At 37.6% G+C, this 19243-nt stretch overlaps 1 protein-coding gene across 1 annotated transcript in view; it reads left to right on the forward strand.

The window, feature by feature from the left end:
- The window catches only part of HHAT (hedgehog acyltransferase), a 146195-nt gene that overhangs the window by 27361 nt on the left and 99591 nt on the right, over positions 1-19243 (forward strand). Inside the window, exon 9 of the mRNA XM_051783162.1 lies at positions 7714-7749. Coding sequence (XP_051639122.1) covers positions 7714-7749 — 36 coding nt within the window. The remainder of the gene's footprint in view (positions 1-7713; positions 7750-19243) is intronic.

Below are 19243 nucleotides of genomic sequence, written 5' to 3' on the forward strand. Positions count from 1 at the left end.
CAAACTATTACTGCTGTTCACATTTAGCAAACAGCACTCTGCTGGCTCACAAATACTGTAGAAAATGAGTAATGGCTGTTAATAAACTTGTTTGTTCTGTTTGCAATAAGAGGAGAGATCTCACAGTAATTGGACAATCATACTGCAGTGCAAGAGTCTTATGTGAGAAAGACTGAGGGAAAACTTACCCTATGGGAGTTTGCCACTAATGGGCATTAGGTTTCATCTGCTCTCCATGAGCTACCAGAGGCTTTTGAAGAATCAGGGAAGGTATAAAATTAAAGCAATATTTCTTCTGAAGGGTTGTAGGGGAGATTAACAGAATACAAATGAGACTTGCTCTTTTTAAGAAAGTGTCTGCTGAAGTGTATCACCAAGATCCAATGTGATTGGATATGTGAGAAACAGACTTAATTTATTTTAAAGCCTCCAGAGTAGGCAGACCTGTGTGTAATCTTACATTAACACTGGCAATGACTGATGCCTGCTGAAAGTTCTGCTTCTCTTTCTGGCCAGGAGATTACAGGGGTGAGGGGGAGTCACTGCATACAATCATTAAAACTTTCCTCAGGCTTTCTGATATAATACAGGTTCTGTGTTTGATTTGAAATAAAACAACAAAACATATTAGGTCATGGTTCCAATTCGTAGACTGGAGGCCACTAGCATTGTGAAGTGTTTGTATGTGGTCCTCAAAGGAACTTTCTCCTTGCAGCTATCTCATTGTAGGTTATTTTTACTATGCATGTCTCCAGCCTGAGATCCCAGCTAATAACTGAAACTGTGCAGATGAAGCTTTGAGACTTATTGATGCTTTCTACTCGGAGGTGAAGCTGTGTCTAACAAAATGTATACCAAAGTTGGACTGTATTCTGCCTTATACAGGCTGTCCAGAGTCAATCCAGGTGTATTTCTGTTTCCATTAAAATTAGTGAGGGTTTTGCTGCTGATTTTGATGGGGTCAGGATTTCACTGTGGATTTCCACCACCCTTATGGCTTCAGGAAGCCCTAGCTGCTTCCTATGATGCTATGCAGTAAATACTTCCTGAGTAAAATGTTTAGAGTTTTACCTTAAAGTGATCACATAACTACAGAGTATTCTTTTTGTGAAATGAGATAAATGTTTGTACTGCTGAATCATTCCAGGAAGAAACAGAATACAGATTCAAAGTGTTCTATCTAAGCATGAAGTGTTAAAATTCCAGTATGTCCTTAAGCAAGTGTCAGAGAATATGATAAAAAGATGTCTTTGTGTATATACAAGTCCTGCTTATTATTACTGTAACAAGAAATTGTTTGTCAAAGATATGATATGAAAGCATTTGACAGTCTTCATATTTTTTCTTTCAAATAGCATAGATTTTCTTTTTTTACTTTTAGCTGTGTTTTTACATTGAAATGAAAGAAAGCTACTAGTTTGCTGCATTGCAGATGGTTAAAATCAAAGCTTGCAAACAAAAGACAGTCCACTGAAGCTTGATATCTAGGCTTAGCGAGTTCTTAAGATCTTGATGTTTAAAAGAACATTGAATTCACTTAAACAGAAATTTTCTTATTGGGTTGAGCTAGGATTTTTGTTCTAGGTTGCACGGTAAGAATGGAGATGCATAGGAAATGAAAGGATTTGTTGTTGTTTATCTTGAAGGAATGCCAAAAGAGGTCCATATATATATTTGTTCCCAATTCTGCTACCATATCAGACTAGTATCTATATGTGGGTGGAATTCACCAAGTGTATTGCAGTAATTGAAAGGCTGAAAATGATAGCTCCAAGAACATGCTTGTATGTGGCAAAGGAATCCCCAGAAAAATGTTACAAGGTGACTTTAAAAGCTCAGTGTCCAAAAGTATATTCCATAGTTTGAGTTATAGATAAATCCAAACAGATATTGGATTGCATTGCATTTTTTATTATGCATCTATCTTCATTTTAAAAACTAGCAACACTAAATAATCTGTGCATTTTAAGTGAATATTTTCAGTTTGCTTGCTGTGTTTATTTCTACTGTAACATTATCTGTGACAATTTAATTGTTGTTTTTCTATTTTGTTGTTGTTCTATAAAGTTGTGCATCAGCTTTATAAATAGTGTATGTAGGGTATGGTGGCAGTTATGCTATTTAGAGGAAGACTTGTCCTGATTGTCACTGAAGAGACAAGCTTTGCTAGAAGGTGTAGGTTTCAGGTAAATTTGTAGAAAACTGTCTGAATCAATGGAAGCTATAGACAGGCAAAGTGTCTTTAAAAAATATGGCTGGCTTTCCCAGATGTTCACTTAATAATGATGAGAATGAATCAATAGGTAGCAGTAACTACTTGGAAAATACTTTAATTGGTAGGTGTGCCCCCTCCAGGGGATTTGCTTTAGAAAGTTTTATAGTTCATTGAGACATTAAATAATCTGTATATAGACTTTATCTGCCTTCCTGGTAGTAATCTTACTCTTCAGACAAGACTCTAAAAATTGTTTCAGATTTACATTGCAGACTTGTGATTATTTGTAATTTGGAAGCATACGTCTTTGAGGGGTTGCCTGCTGGGAAGCTTGCCACAGGCAGCATTAGAAAAAACATGAGCAGATATAGGAGAATCCAGAAAAGTAGTTTGGAACTGCTAAATGGTGGGGCATCTGTCAGAGGAATTCTTGTGTTTACAGTCTTTTGTGCATTCCTCCAGTAAGACACTGCTTGAGAATTAGGAACAATGAAGTGACTTGAGTGCTGTGTCAGTGAAAGCAGATGCCATTCAATGACCTCTCAGTCTCCAGTGCAAAATGTTCTGTTGTGGGAGAGACTTTTGGTCAGCAACTCACTGGCTAAATGCCACATTTATTTGAAAAGACAGCTAATGGAAGTGCTGGCCTTGCAAACACAGTTCTACAATTAAATAGGGCAGGCTGTTCTGAGGATGTGGGAATGAGTTAGACTTTCTGATGTCAAGTTTAGCCATGTTTTAAAAGGAATGGCAAAGAACCGTTGTTGAAACATTGCAGTATCTACAATGCTATTTTTGAGATGGTGAATATCCAGAGTACTAGAACTAGAACAAGTAACCTACTTGTTGGATTTCATCATTGACATGAATGGCAACTAGGCTAACTGATTTGAAGAGATTTAAGTGCAATTATATTGTTTGCTCAAGGGAATTGTTGGGTAGTGCTGCTGCTTGAACTCCTCTCCTGCTAATAGAAGTTACACCACCCCTTTCTGCATTCAGAAGTGTTTACTGGCAACACAACTGTTTTTATGGTGTCTGGGATATTTCTGTCTATTATGCAATACAGTCTGTGGGTACACAGTATCACATTTACCTGTCTTCATGTACATTCATCTACTGAATTTTTTTTTTTTTTTTTTTTTTTTTTTTTTTTTTTTTTTTTTTGCAAATGGCAAACTATCTATGTAGGTCTACTCCCCTGAAGTAGGGCCCAAAGTAAGAACCATGCCTACTTTTGAGTGGTGATGCTTGCAGTGGGCATCTTTGCTGAAGTACATGATTAGCCAGATCTTCCCAGATGATGCTGCATGTTGCATGCTTTGTTTCCAGGAGTAGCGTGCAGCCCAGCAGTCCTGGGGAGGAGCTGGCAGAAAACAAACTTCACTGGTTTCTTTCAGCACATGGCTTAGAAATATGGATATACAAAATCAGAGTTGAGTGATTCAAATTTATTGCAATTAATTTCATTAAAAATGTCTCTAGTAGTCAGCTTAACTTTAAATTGATTCTTATGATCCTGACATGTGCTCAGCACTTATGTTTTTTGTATCATTGTAAATCATTAGGCATGAGGTCTGAACAATCAAACCTTGTTGTGTGTGTGGGTCCTTTAGCCATCACACTGGAATTGTAAATTGTGGTCCCTAACACAGCTAACAAGAAGCAGTTTTCATCTAGGTCAGTGTGGGGTCAACTCCTTAAATAGAATAGGCTGGCATAACTTCATTGAGTTTAAAAGTTGTATGCTAAAGGCTCACACAATTCCTCTTTTGAGGAACCAGAGTGTGGACCTCAGTTAAAGGAAAGCACAGCTTTGTGGAAAATGAACAATCCAATGGATGACATGTGCATATAATTTTTTAATTTCCCCCCATCAGCTTTGTGCTGAATGCAAATTTGGAGGCAGGTTGTTGCATTATGCATTTAGCTTTCAGAGCAGAAGCTGCACGTCTGTGAAATAATTTTGAAAATGTACCTTCAGGAGAGAGATGTATGCTTGCAGGCAGAGGTTTCAAAGACCTCTTGGAAAAGGTCTTTGTTGGTTTAGTGTAGTTGATGATGATGGATTGTACATATAACTGTTTGTTGAATTCTATCAAACTAAAACTTCCATGCTTGACAAAAGCATTCATAGGTGTGTATAGAACTGTAATTCAAAACCACCCTTCAGAGGAACAGAATTAGGGATGTTTTTATTAAAAAAAACCCCTATCAAATTATCTGCAATATGTAATTATGATTATGAAATTGAGGTTAAATATATCTCCCCTTTATTGTTCCACTGACTAGTCAAGATTTTGTGCTGTCCAAAGACCATTACTATTTTGATAAACTAGATTTTACTTATTTTTCACAAATTTGAAATACTATATTGCTACCAACATTTGAATAGAATAGAGAATCTAACTGGTAAATCACTTTTCACTCATATTGCTGTGGATATCCTTTCTCTTGTTTTAGATTTTAATAAGAACATTTATTTTGAAAATTTGTGCTCGTTACAGGATTTCTGAAAGCATTTCTGAAACCTTTATGTAACTGAGGCACCCTAAATTGCAAGAACTACCAGATAAATTGTGTATTTTGCAGAGAACCTCAGGATTTTACAAGCTGTGTGAAGCTTATTATAGACTATACTTAATATCAAGTAAATATGGATGTATTTTATATGGCAGGTGTAATTTTGTGTTAATTGTGAGGGACACTGTCATACCTCATAGGTGGAGTCCTTTGATGTTGAAGGGATTGCTATGACATTTTTAATGCCAATACAGTGTGATTATTTGTTCTCTTTTTTTATTTAATGAAGGTGCTTATTCCACCCCCAGGTTGCAGTCTTAACATTGTTCTACAAACCCTCTTTACCCCTTTTTAATTTTTCCATCTGAGAATAGATGCATCTACCAGATCTGTTGCCTCTGCTACTTCACTGTATTTTCACTTTATTTGTAGACTTAGCTGCAGTATGTATTTAAATATGAACAAGCAGAATGGTGAAAAGTGTCTGTAGTAGTTTTTTGTCAAAACTAGCCTCCCATAATCCTATCTACTTAATATTTTTGTCTTGCACAATGTTTCTATTCGTTAACCAAGATGTATGTACACAGTATCCATAGCCTTAAGTAATGCAACCATTTCTTCCATTTACAATTTGAAATTGTTCAGCCTTGTTGTTCTTGCTTTTGGACCTAATCAATGATGCTGTCCTGTGGGATCTTTAAGATCTAAATGCGCAGTCAGATGATGCTTTATATTCTCAAAATTCTTTTGGTCATAGTTAAACAACTGCTTACACTGTTGAGAACTGAGGATCTTAGGTAGACTATTGAAATGTATCAGTACAAAATCAACTGAGGAATAATGGACCCTGTCTATGTATGCTGAATTACACCTAATGAGGCTCTGATAATTTTTCTTTTTCATTTATTCTAATAAATTGTTTCTATGCATGTTCATTGTTAATACTTATTAAAATATTTCCAAAAAATATTCAATAGCTAAAGCCCAGATCAAAAAAAACTTACAAAACATTTTTAGTAGCAAGTGCATTATGTTTTGCAAAGAGTGAAAAATGAGAGAAGAGATGGCATGTCATGATATCTACACAAACTGTCTTGTTTTCCCTCCTTGTCTGAACCCAGTCAGCCTTAGCTTTGTCCACCCCAACCTCCTTCAGCTCTGATCATCTCAAGTTAGCAGGACCTTTCAGGTTCCATGCTTGTAGTAAGCAAAGTCCTTTGGCTTTTGGTTCAGTGTCAAAAGCAATGATATTTTTGTGCTCCACATCCCTGTCCACAAGAAGCTTGGTTCTTCTGTCCCTTCAGAGAGTGTACCAGATTGGTTACTGCCATCAGAGAATAGCTTGAAGAACTTGAGCAGATGAGCTTGGCTGAAGAAGTGCAAGAGGGCTGTTAAGCATACAGCTCTCTTCTGAAACTGTACCAGTTTCTTCTGCTCCCCATCCCAGCACAAACATACTGAATTTTTGGTCCTAGGAAGAAAAGGTTTTCAGAGCTATAAAAACACACTGTGGGCAGTTCTGATACTGCAAACTGTCTGTAGAACAAAGAATATTTTAGTGAAGAGAGGGAACCAAATTACAGTATGTGTCCAGGCAGGAGGAATGAAGAAAAAAGACAACTGGATGCACTTCATGCAGTTTAATTGCACAGTAATGTAACAATAATGTAAAATGGTCAACGATTTCAGGAAAGGAATGTGATAAATACAGGTTTAATGATGACCAGCTCATGTTCCTGACGTAATGTTTTTCTATTGCAAGGCAGCTTTTAAGTGAAAAATTTGTTCCTCTCCACCCAGCCGAACCAGTGGAATTTCCTTCTCTGTTAACTCCTGGAATTTCTGCAGCTCATTATCTATCTGCTGATATCAGGATGCCATTAACTACCTGATGATTTCTCTTGCTCTTTGAGGTAGAAAGCAGCACATTGCAAGCAGTACTGTTAAAATAAGACTGTGCTGTACTCAAATGACCAATTATGCTTTTGGAATAGAATGCTGAAGAGCTTAGTATATGCCAAAATGTTTGCTGTGTACCTGAAATGTAAGCCCATTTCAGAGCAAGTCCAGCACTGGAAATAAGACATTTGCATTTTTCAATTGTGCTGTTAGGCACACAGTTAATCTGGAATTATACTGGTACTCACATAAAGTTGGCACATACTTAGGATGTTAAGTAAATGTCTCAAATCAGCAAATACCTTCATGTAGCATCAAAGATTTGCCATTAGTTGTTCGTGAGCTTGGTTCTCCTGAGTTGTCTGAGCAATGGAGGAAATGAAAAATGGAAAGAAACACTGACAGTTACTGTCAATGTATGTTGTTAGTGCTGGAGATTTCAGACATGGTTCTTGTAATCTAATGTGATCTAACTTGTACTTACTGTCAGAAGGCCTCAAAGTTAATTTCCTCACCAATCTGAGCAGAATGCACTTGGAAGGTCTACTTCTTGGTATATTCTATATCTGAAGGAGACATAAGGGGGTTTTTGGTTATTCTTTATCATGGAGAGAATTCACAGCTATCCCTTGTGTTTTAGTGCAGTACAGAGCAGAAAAGAGGAAAGAAAGGATTCCACAGTAGTTTTGCACAGAGGATCTACTTGCATGTGACAAAATGTGCAAACTTGCTGGTCATTAGGATGCTTACATTATTTTCAGTAACAGAATATACACAATTTATGCTTTATGTGGGTTATAATAGTCTGAATGTTAATAGTTTATTGAATAAATACTCCAACAAGGAATTTGTGAGATTTTTAACATGCATCTAAATCATTTTAAAAGATGATCATCTTAAATTTCATGTCATTACAGAAAAGAAATTGTGTCTTACACTTTTGCTTCTGGTTTATCAATTCCAGTAACTTTATATTTATCTTTGGTATTAATGTTTTGAAATACAGTCTCTGTACAACACTCAAGAGAAAAATATTTCTTTAATAATTAAAATATTGTGAATCTTTTTTCTTACAGAAGTTTTGATGTTGGTTTACATCGCTTTCTGGTCAGGTAAGCTAATACTTATTTTGAATTGCAATTCCATACTGTCATGATTTAACCTCAGCTTGCAGTCAAGCACCATGCAGCTGTATGCTCACTACCCCTGGGATGGGGAGGGAATTGGAAGGATTAAACTGAGAGAAGTCATGGGTTGAGATAATGGCAGTTTAATAGGTAATGCAAAAGCTGCACATACAAGCAAAGCAATACAAGAAATTCATTCACTGCTTCCCATGGGCAGTCAGGTGTTCAACTGTTCCCAGGAAAGAAGGGCTCCATCATGTGTTAGGGTGACATCATGACTCTGGACATCCCTCCACTGCTTTCTTGTTCCCCCAGCTTTAAACACCAAGCATGACACCATGTGGTATGGAATATCCCTTGGATTAGCTTGGCCTAGCTGGCCTGGCTGTGTCCCCTCCCACCTCCTTGTGCACTCCCAGTCCACTCATTGGTGGGGTGCTGTGAGAAGCAAAAAAGGCCTTGACTGTGTGTTAGTGCTGCTCAGCAGTAACAAAAACATCCCTGTGTTTTCATCAACACTGTTTTCAGCACAAATCCAAAACACAGCCCTTACTAGCTACTATGAAGAAAAGTAACTGTATCCCAGAAAAAACAGCAAACATGTTAAAAAGCATTTCTGTTGTTATAAGTAGAAATGATCATGTGAATTCAATAGTACTTTATACTTTCTATGGAAAGGTCCTCTCTTATCTTCTGTTTATATATTAGTTTGAGAAACTTTAACTATTTGTCTTGGATATGTACCCATTGTTACCCTCTGAGGAACATCTTCAGGTGTTCTTCAGGAAAACCTTGACTCAGGAAATTTCAATGACAGTGTTCCACTCATTCCTGAGAAAATCTTAATTTTTCTTGTACTGAAGAAAAGCTTTTAAAATGTATTTTCCACTGGTATCTCAAGTACTCTCATACCTTCTAATAAGGGCTTGAATTTTATAGAAAATTGTGAGTGTGGAGGGGAGTTTTGTATTCTCCATAGAAAACTGAATGTATTCAATGCATGGGATGGACTATGTTCTGAAGATGAATAAGGCAAGTGGAATAATTGTCTCTGTTTGCTGACATTAGAGGAATGAAGTGATTAAAGCAGGGCATTTCAAACAGAAAAAGGAGGTTAGTAAATTTGAATGGTACACTGAGGAACTGGTTTTGCTGTTCAGAGGTTTTTTTGTGGGGGCAAAATCACAGGTGTTCACCAATAATGCGTTTGCCTTCATTTTTAATAAAATACCTATTATTATCTACTGATCTTTACAAAGAATTGTAATGTGTGCCATGAAAGATGAATTTTGCCATGGTCTCTGGGCACTTAGAGAATTAATTAGACTAAAATGTTGAAATATCTATCAGTGAAGAACTGTTCCTTGGAAGAATGAACCCAGTCTGTATGAACCAGAGTATGCTGCTTGGGTCCCACCGTAAGGATCAGGTGGTGTTAGGCAATCCTTGATTTGGCCTTGCTACTGAACTCATTATTTAGTCTACTTTGTCATATTTCCTGGTTGAAGACTCTGTTAAGTCTTTACACATGAGTCTTTTGGCCTTAATGCAGTGGTTTTGGCACCAATTCACAGACTCTCAGAGCTCTTAACAGGTTGATTACTCCCGATTACTTTTTGCTCCTCTGGTCACTCACTTGAAGCACGTATTTTCTAATCTTTTCAGAACCCTGCTACTTGCTCTTGGCTGTAGCTAGTGAAAGAAGCATACAGCTCTGGACAGAATTGTAAATGCCTAAGGAACATTTCTCTGCCTTAGGCTTATCATCAGAGAACACTTGTAAGTGTTTACTTCACTTTGTCTTCAGCTTCTCTAGATTATTAGTATCATGGCTAAATACAGGAAGAAATGGAAGTTTCTGTCCAAGGTCTGGGTGCCAACTGGACACTAATACAAAGGCTCTAAAAAGTATAAAAGATACAAGATCACACAAAGCTTATGTCACAGGGAAAATCAGATTTGCTTTCAGATTGTACAGGCAAACCCACTTCTTGATATCTTAAAACTTTTGAACAGTATGCTGTGTAACATTTGGGTTATGTTGTGTCTTTCTTTGCTTGGAACATGACAACTTTTAACAGACAGCTCTAGTGTTAATATTGCTGAATATGTTTGTATTTCAGTGTGGTTTAGAGTTTTTAGGCAATTGAATATATATAAATTCTAGTATCAGTTCTACAAAATTCGTTGCATCTATATTGTGACCAGCAGAATTTTTTTTAATAATCATATAAGAAATTGAAATCATCGTATTAAGAAATGGTTTAAAAATATACTACTGTTGTAAAGGAAGTACAGTGCACAAGATGGTCTCCTGGGAATGCACGCAACTACTTAACCAAGAGCAAAATCGTGGTACTGCTGTACCACCATTGATGTACTAAGTTTGAGTCCCTGCTATTGCTTCTGCCATAAAATGTTTTCATTTGCTTTATACAAAGAATGTAATAAGATATTATTCTCTCATATGGCATCATTTCACATCCTGTGGGGAGGCAGTATTTGAGTTATATGCTCATGTGATTTGGGACTGCAAATAGCCATGGAATTCAACTGAGGTGAATGTCATCTTTGACTAATGTATCATTTTTTCAAAGCCAGCTGTATCCTATACAGTGTAGTGTTCTAACCTTAGCTTTACTATTTCATTTTCAGTCTGTTACCTACCTCTGCTAACTACCTGGGGAAACATTATCTGCCTTCTCTGTAACTGTACTGCTGAGGAGGAAATCTTTTTCCCTTCCTTTGTAGCAAAATGAGTTTTGCTTGTGTTTTCTTAATGAAAATTTTTTGTTTTAGTAGATGACTTTGGACTAGGAGACAGAAGACTTGGTGTTAATCTCTGCTGTTGGTCTACCTTGTGAATTTTAGAAAATTATTGCCATTTTTTGCCTATTTAGACAGTCTAAGCTCCTGAGAACTTGCAGATCATCTCCTTCTGTGTTCATAAAGTATCTGTCATAAATGGTCCTCTTCACAATTTCAGTTTCTGTGTGAAATAGAAACAGTGGGGAAGGAAAAGCCTGCACCACCAAAAAATCAAACAAGTCTGAGTTGCAGGAAGTGTTGAAAATCTATGAATTGGGATTTGAAATGCTCAAGAGATATTATATTTTTTTAAATATAATGACACTACCCCATGATGGAACAGGAAACCCACTATGATACTTTCTAAGACAAAATGTGGGGCAAACAAAACTAAAAAAATAGTCTATGTTAAAAGGATAATCTGCCTAATTAAATGCTGATTGAAAGAACTAGGACTGTACTAGCCTGGCATAAACACTCAGTGGCTTCCCCAAGTGAAGCATGACACAAAGTATTACAGAGAGTTACAACTACACATTTTTTTTTCTGTGTTCTTAGCAAAAATAAATAGAAAATAGTTTCTGTCAAGCTATCTGTCTGTGTCTTGAACCTTGCTTCTGATACCACTTTTAAGATAGCTCAGAAAAGTTTAAAAATCCCATATTTTTAAATGTGTAGTTGATAGGTACATAGAGTAATGGATAATAATGTGTTGTGCACTGACTTGTGCTGAACTGGATTCTGGGACTAGATTTCTAATCATTGTACTTGCATGCTGAAATCAGGTGGGATCACGAGACTACCATATGTGAAAGTAAAGTGCAGCTGAGTGTGTGGGGGTCTGGGTTTTGAAAATTTGTTAGCTACACCATCATGTTTGAAGCAGGGATCCTGGAAATTCATAGGGGAAAGATTAGGACTTTTGTGATGAAAACTGGGGTTTGATAGTACTCATGAAAAATATACTACTATACTTGGAAGGTTTGGGGTTTTTTTTACCCACTGTGTTCACACAATTGTATAATGGGAACTATTTGTTACTACTTCTATGATCAGCAAAATTACTAATCATGTATTTAAATCACATGAACGCTATACAAACATGGTAATATTTTTCCAGTGTGACTCCAGGAAAAACAACCTTTTTTCTCCTTAATCTGAACATTCTCAGAATGGGGCAATGGGTGTACTTTTCAGAATTTAAAATACATAGAAATAGCCTTTGGGCTAGCAGTTTAGAGGAGAAAGAGCAAGAGAGGCTGCCTGTTGCTCTTTGCTCGCTGAAACTATTTTATCCAAGCACTTCATCCAGTGCTGAGAACAGGGCACAGGATGAAATAAAACTGTGAACTTGTGAGAATATTTACTGTCCTAATGCCAAACAGTACTTCCTTTAGGGCAGCACTGATGAGGGCAGTGGGGAAGAATGACAGTTCCTGCAGGCAAGATTCTTTGGAAAAATCTCTACACTTTCAGCACTGCTGTGCCTTTGAAAAAGTGTGAATCATACTCATTTCAGTACAGATCTGGCTTTGAAGAGAACTGCAGGACCACGCACCCCCAGTGTCTCCCAAAGGTGTCCATCTGTTAGCAGTGCTCTCAGCTCACCCCATGGTTTGCAATTACTTTGGCTTATTTAGGTTATTTGAGGTTTAGCTTATTCCCTGGTGCAAAGGTTTTCCGAACACAAAACTTGAAAATCACTCCCTTTTTGAGTTTTCTTAGGTGAAGCATGGCATAGTTTACCCCTAGGATCAAAATCTGCTATGTGTTGTCACATCTGATTGTTAGTTAGGAAAAGGGCACCTCTGTGTAAGGGAAGAATGGTCCCATGGTGAAGGAGGGATTATGGTTCTAACTAAGGTATGATTATGAAAGAAGATGTTTCAATTGCAGAAACATCCCTTTGGAAAAAAAAGCCCACTGTAATAATGCCTCCTTAGCCAGGGAGCTAAGGTGTTGTTTGCCATCTTTTGTGAATGTTGTGATGTAGATATGATGTGCTGGAGAAAGCTTTTGTAGGGACTTGAAATTTTGTGATTAAGTTAGCACATACTAAACCAAGTATGGAGTGTTGTTGCTAGTAAACATGATTCTAATAATCACTAGATGTGATTATTTGTGTGTCTAATACTGTGCATCTAATAAGTTATTTTAAGGTTAAAGTGTTTATGTCATTGCTGTGAAGAGGTAGTGGTATTAACTTAGGAATTTTTTCTTTTAAATTTACTTTTGATATGGGACTTCCTTTAAGTTTCTGCAAAAATCATTTTAAGATTATAAACACAGAAGAGAACAGCAGCAAATCCATCCATAGAGACCTCTGTATGGAGGAGCTGAAAAATATAGCTCTTTTTATAAAATACCGCGGCTACATCCAGCCACATTGCAGACTTTTCTGAGCTCTGCTTTCAGACATGCTAAAAGTTTTGCAATGTTTGCTGGTGTTGGTGATTTTTGAAGGGGTCAGCACTGGTCTAATTGCATTCCTGTTGAAAGCAGGGATAACACTGAAATGATATTTTAAAAAAAAACCAAACAACAAGCTGGATAGTGTTTGGAATCTTCTAAAATCTTCCCAACTACAAAATCAAGCCTTACCATTGCTAAAAGTCCGTAACTAAAGTCTAGTGGGTTGTGTTGGAAGGCTCTGTGACTCTTCTGCTGTATGTGTACTGGACGTAAGTATGAACTGTACAAGTGACCACGATGTATAACATCAGTTGGGGTGTCTGTTTTAGAGTGGGACAGTGTCCAAAATATCTTGTTTGTTTTAAAACAAAAAAACCCCCAAAACTTGATGAAACAGTAATGAAGACTAGGTGCTAAATTGCTTCAGAGAAACTGCGGTCTCTCAAACACCTTCTCAAAATTAAAACTTTTATTTTTTTAAAAGAGCAAACAATCTGTTGTTACATAATGAATTAGCATCGAGCATGTTGCAAAAATAAGGCTGGGATTTGTATAAACAAAACTGAATCTTTATGTAAATGTTATGTAAATGTGACATTTAACTTAAACTGTTGGAATGGGGAAGTCGGGATTAACAATGTACAGATCTCATCATGTTTATGTGTTGCAACTGTGAATTAAAACAGTTTATTATTTTTGTTGCAAGGTGTTTGAGTTACTATCTATGAGCAAGAAATACACCATTTGTGAAATGTGAAGTATTTAGAGATTCAGTTCAGGCTCCTTTTAAATAACTTTACTGAATATTTTAATGGAGCTACATCAAAGGTTGGATTTGAGTGTAATAGAAGTAAGTGTGTACCTAGCAGTCTTGAATGACCTGAGATTGTAAGGATTCTGGATTTATTATTGGTGTAGTCCAGGAAATTATGTCACAGAAACTTTTTTGTCCCTGACTAAGTGCCAGAATTTGGCTGGAGTTTGCATGTGTTTTCAAAGACTTTGCATCTTTTATACTGAAGCAACCTGTATTTCAGAGTCATGAAAGTCAATATAAGAAATATTATTTATGTACTACTTCCAGTCCCACCAAGCACTTCTAGTTAAAACTAAACATGTGTAAAGTTTCATATGACCTGGAGTATAAGTTTAGAGAATTCTGCTTAATTTTGTGTTCTTTTTGATTAAAATACTTTTAATGTTGTCTTTTTTTCTTCTACATGTTGTGATCCATATTTGTACTTTGGCATGCTAAGAGACATGATTACATCTCCAGATAGGAGGATGAGGTTAGCATAAACTTCAGTCTCAAAGTTATTTCATGTCTTATATTTTAGATGTGTTTTGGAAAGCCATGTGCTATTTATATCAGAATTGTTAAGATGTAGATCAGAGCCAGAAAAAAAACGTGGGGGAAAAAAAATAGGATGAGAAAAACATTTTTCTCCACTGTGGCTTCCGGTAAATTAGTTGTATGCAGCACAGTAAATGAGACCGTAGCCGGGACACGCCTCGGACTAAACTCTGCGGTCTGCCCCGCTGCTGCTCTGAGGTTACTGTCCGTCCTCCCCTTGAGAAAGAACCGCGTGCGGGAGAAAATAAATCCTTCAGTGCCGGCGGCTTTCACATTTCTGTCTGCGGCTGATTCGGAGGCGGGGAAGCCCCGGCAGCCGCGGTCACGGGGAGGAGCAGCAGGAGCAGGAGTAGGAGCAGCAGCGGGAGCAGCATCGCCCGTCGCGGCTGCCGCCGGGGGGCGCCCTTGCTCCGCCCCCGCCCGGTCCGGGCCCGGCGGCTCCTGGAGCCCGGCGGGTGTTTCGGGGGATGACACGGGGGCCGTGGGGCTGCCTCTGGGCTTTGTGGGAGACGGTCCCGTTCTAGGAAGTGCGCATTCCGGAAGATGCAATCTCCTCTGGAAGATACAACCTCTTCTGCTTTAGTGCCTTCTCTTCCTGAAAGCACCAAGTTTAGACAGCAGGTAGTTCATATAACATGTGGAATTCTAGGAACAACGATTCAGGATAACCTATACAGAATGATTCCCTTCCTAGCTGCTCAGAATAACCTGTACAGAACGATTCCCTTCATCCTTGTGGGCAGGAAAGATTGCATGCGTTTCTCTTCCTCGGCTAATTCATGGTGTAGAGTGTTATGGAGACTGCAGTGTTCGGAATCCTTCCCTGAAGATCATGACTCTTCAGCTCATCTTTGTGCTCAGGGTCAGCTTGCCTTACCTTGCGTGGCTCCATAAGTGGTTTTGAGGTGATTGTGATACAGTATGTTAAAGCAATAACCCCATAACTTTAATCTGAAGTTTAAAGTTCCAGAGTTTTCTCAGATGTCTGAATAGTACATCCTCAGATGTGTTACTGAAGTAGGTAGCATTACTGCTTCTTTTATGGCTGTCCAGCAGTTTCAGTCGAATTGATACCCTGGTAAACTTTGTTTGTATGCAGTCTGCTTTCAGTCCTTGTCCCTCTAAGCTCTGGTACTTGGTTCTATGATCTTTGAATAGTCCAGCGGAGTTTATAGAGTTAAGGAAGTCTGAGTTTAAACATCTAACTTAGAGCAAGGTGCAAAGAATGAACATGAGAAACAAAGAGGGGAGGAATGGATGAAACAGGAGGCTTGATAACTCCTATCTAGTTACCCATAGATCGGGTGGTTTCAGAGTTTGTGTATGGAAGTGAAAATACTTTAAAGACACCTAAGTGGCAGCATCAGACCTTGTTACCAGTGTATCTGTCTGCAGCAGTATTGATTTCAGTAGTAAAGCCCAAATAGAGGACTTGACTCAGTTATTTCCATCACTGATGGCAACGTTAGTGTGTTTAGAGCTGAAAGCAGGGTACTCAGAGAAGGGTGGAGTACATCATTTAAAAGTGCTGCCTGTGGGGGATGGGAGGCGTTTTAGTGAATGTCAGGCTGAGTGAGATACTGTATTGAGATACTGTATTCCTTCTGAATTGATGGCTAAGTGGTGTGTGGAATTGCTGAGTGCAAATCACAGGCCAGCAGTATTAGAGAAGTCTCTGGAATCCATCTGCAGGTGTGGATGCTGCCCTGGCTGCCCAATGGTACTGTGATGTGAGGTGCAATTCCAGTTTCTCTGTGGACTGTGGGAATTAAGTCCGTGAGATCTGAATTTCACCCTGAAGATCTCCATGTTTTTTCTTTTCATAGATGAAGTAGGATAATGATCATCCTTTGTAAAGTAGTTTGAGATCTATGGATTAAGAATGCTATATAAGAGCTCAGCAATGTTTAGTATAAGCACTTTATGTAACACAAAGAACAGATGATAAAACAGGGCAGGAATTAACTATTGGATTTGGAATTGTTCTATCACAGATATAAATTAAGATAAAAAGGAAATAATGTGACTTTTTAAAGTCTGTATGTGCTTGTACTTGGATGGATTATAAATGTCAATACGGAACTGTAGAAAAAAGTGATCTTTTAAGCAGCTAAGGTAAAATCAAGAAAGCATGTATAAAATATGTCAGTTAATATCTTTGCAAATATATGTTTGTTTATGGTATGCAGTTTAAGGGGAAGCACTCCTTCCTTACCTGCTAAAGAAATTAGGCCATGTGAATCAAAATCTTAGGCAGATTTCCATCTTAGAGGTCACAAATAAATAATTGGTTAAAATTCATGTGTTTTTGAAGAAATGAGGGGTCAAAACCTTCAGGCTTCTATTTATTTTACTGTCTGAAATAAGAGAGTAAAATAACATGCTGTAGGCTTCCTACTCTATCCCAAAAATGTAATTGCAGTGCTGAAGAACGAGCTAAGGTCACGGCAGCCAAAGGATAATTCTTACTGTCAGCTGTCATACCGTTCTTGCTTCCTTTCTCCTGGAGAAGATTTAGCACTTTCTTGCAAGCTGCATAGCCACATACTTGAAAAGTTGACTCTACTTTCCAACCAGCCTCTGCTGTTCTGTTGTATGAGAATAGCAAAATGCCATTTGCGTGCCTGAGGTATGTGCTGTAACCCCAAACTTAAAAAAACCCATTAAATAAAGAAGAATTCCACCTCAACTGAAGTAAAGATGATCAGGATGTATATTACTCCGCAATTTTTTGTGAATACTGGTGTTACATAATAAACATTATCTCCTGTAGCTATAGGGATAACAGTATTCCATGTGCTAGTGCTTTCAGAGACACTTATGGTAGATTTAGAGATTATTTTTAAAATGTATCTAGCATTTTGGTACAATGAATTGCTTTTCAAATCTGGATTAGACTATTGCTCTGAAAATACTAAGTATTGGACATTTACAACTTGCTAGTGAGGCACAATAGTTTAAATACAACTTTTGACTATAGGGAGCTAACATTAGAATGTAAACTACAGTATATATATTTTTCTTTAAGTTCTACCATACTCATGTAGATGTAAAATATCTTTTCTGGATAGATGGAAAAGATGAGGCAAAAGAGGCCATGACTTGCTCAGGTAAATTTTCTCATTTGGATGCCCTCAAAGTATAAGGTAAACTCAGGAGCAAATCTTGGTCAAGAGTAACCTAAGTAGAGTTGATCCTGTCATGGAAAAGAGATTAGCTGATCTCTGCAGAATTCACAGATTGTCTAACAGAATAATAAATGTATTCACTGACAGAAATTTTTGCAAGCACACAACAGCAGTGACATAAAGAAGTTTGTCTGTAGGATGGTAGACAGGCTGATAATGTTTAAGCTACACAACAGTTTCCAGGACACTCTTTGGCTAGGACACAACAGGAAAAATGTTGCTTCATAGAAAGAAAAAAAGAAGTCTGTCTCTGAATGCTACTTAAATAGACTGTACTGTACTACTTGAGTCACCCTCCCTGACGGTGTTTAAAAGATACATAATGTGGTACTTAGGGACATGCTTCAGTGGTGAATTTGGCAGTGTTAGGTTAATGGTTGGACTCAATGATCTTAAGAGTCTTTTCCAACCTCAGTGATTCTATGGTTCTACTTTATCATCTTTTGCTGAGATCAGGACTGTAGGACTGCAGGGCTGCTTTCAGTATTGGAATGAGCTCATTCCTGTGTGATGGATGTGCATATGGGACCTAAGGCCAAGTGCTGCCTCTTGACTGAATGAGGTTGATATCCAAATACCAAGAACTCCAAAATACCTTCAGAATTTTCCACACTGGGTACTCCATATAGAACTTCTGAGCTTTTGATTCTGGGTCTGGAGTCTTCCCAGTACTAGTGTAGTATTGCAGAGTTACTTGTCATTTCTCCCTCAAGTAATAAGAAACCTAGTTAAAATAAAAATTTATAGGAAAACAAAATAAAAATGACCTGATTTAGATGACATTTTTGCTGAAAAGTGCTGTTATGCAGAATCAACCTTTCATTTAGGGTGATGACTCAAAATAAGAGGAACTTCTTTTGCATCAGAAATAAATGATTAAAACTGCAGCCATTGAAATGGATAGAGCTGGAAAGCAGCCTTTGGTGATCATTAAGTTTTAGCTGATAGCCAACAAAAGGGTTCTACTTAGAGGTGAGAAACCTGCAATTTTAGCATTGATTTCAAGGCAAGGCATCCTCTCCTACTGAAAAGAAATTACTGATGAAATATTAGTGAGTGAACTTGGATCAAGGGCTTCTTCTGTGCGTGTTCAATAAGAGTTTGTCCTGTCTAATGTACCTAATAGCACCAGAAACTAGTAGATGTTAGTGTGTCTTTTAGGGCTTCACTGGACAGTCAGCTGTTGAAACAGATATGACATATGGTGGGACCTTTCTGTAATGTAGATCTTAATAAATATTTCATTTCTTTTTGTTTATAGTGTCTAGTTTATAAAATATGTAAACATCAAAATGGAGAGGGTTAACAAAGTAACCATGGAAACCTGTTTTCTCCTTTTTCTCTCCCTCTCTCTGTGGAAATGTGTTTTGAAGATAGTTATGATTTCTTCTCCTTACTGTGATTTGAACTGAACTAACAAAATAACCCATAAAAGTTGTATTTTAAATTGTTTGTTATCTAGTGACAACCAATAGGCTAGTGTTTGTATGATCATTGTAGAGAGAAAATTTGCATTGATACTCTTTATTTGGGGTAGCACTGCAAGAATCAAGTACGTGGCTCCAAATAACTGTAACACTAGTAGCAGGCCATGACTGGACAAAATACATTTATGAAGAATGGGAACTTCTGACTTGCAATCACTTAGTAGTGTTTAGATGGGAGTGTGTTGCATACGTTTTGGATGAGGCAGCCTATTGTCAAAATACAGACTGGT

The sequence above is a fragment of the Manacus candei genome, unplaced genomic scaffold (assembly GCF_025592945.1).
Source record: "Manacus candei isolate 608988 ecotype Guabito, Panama unplaced genomic scaffold, ASM2559294v1 h1tg000017l, whole genome shotgun sequence".
NCBI classification, from domain to species: domain Eukaryota; kingdom Metazoa; phylum Chordata; class Aves; order Passeriformes; family Pipridae; genus Manacus; species Manacus candei.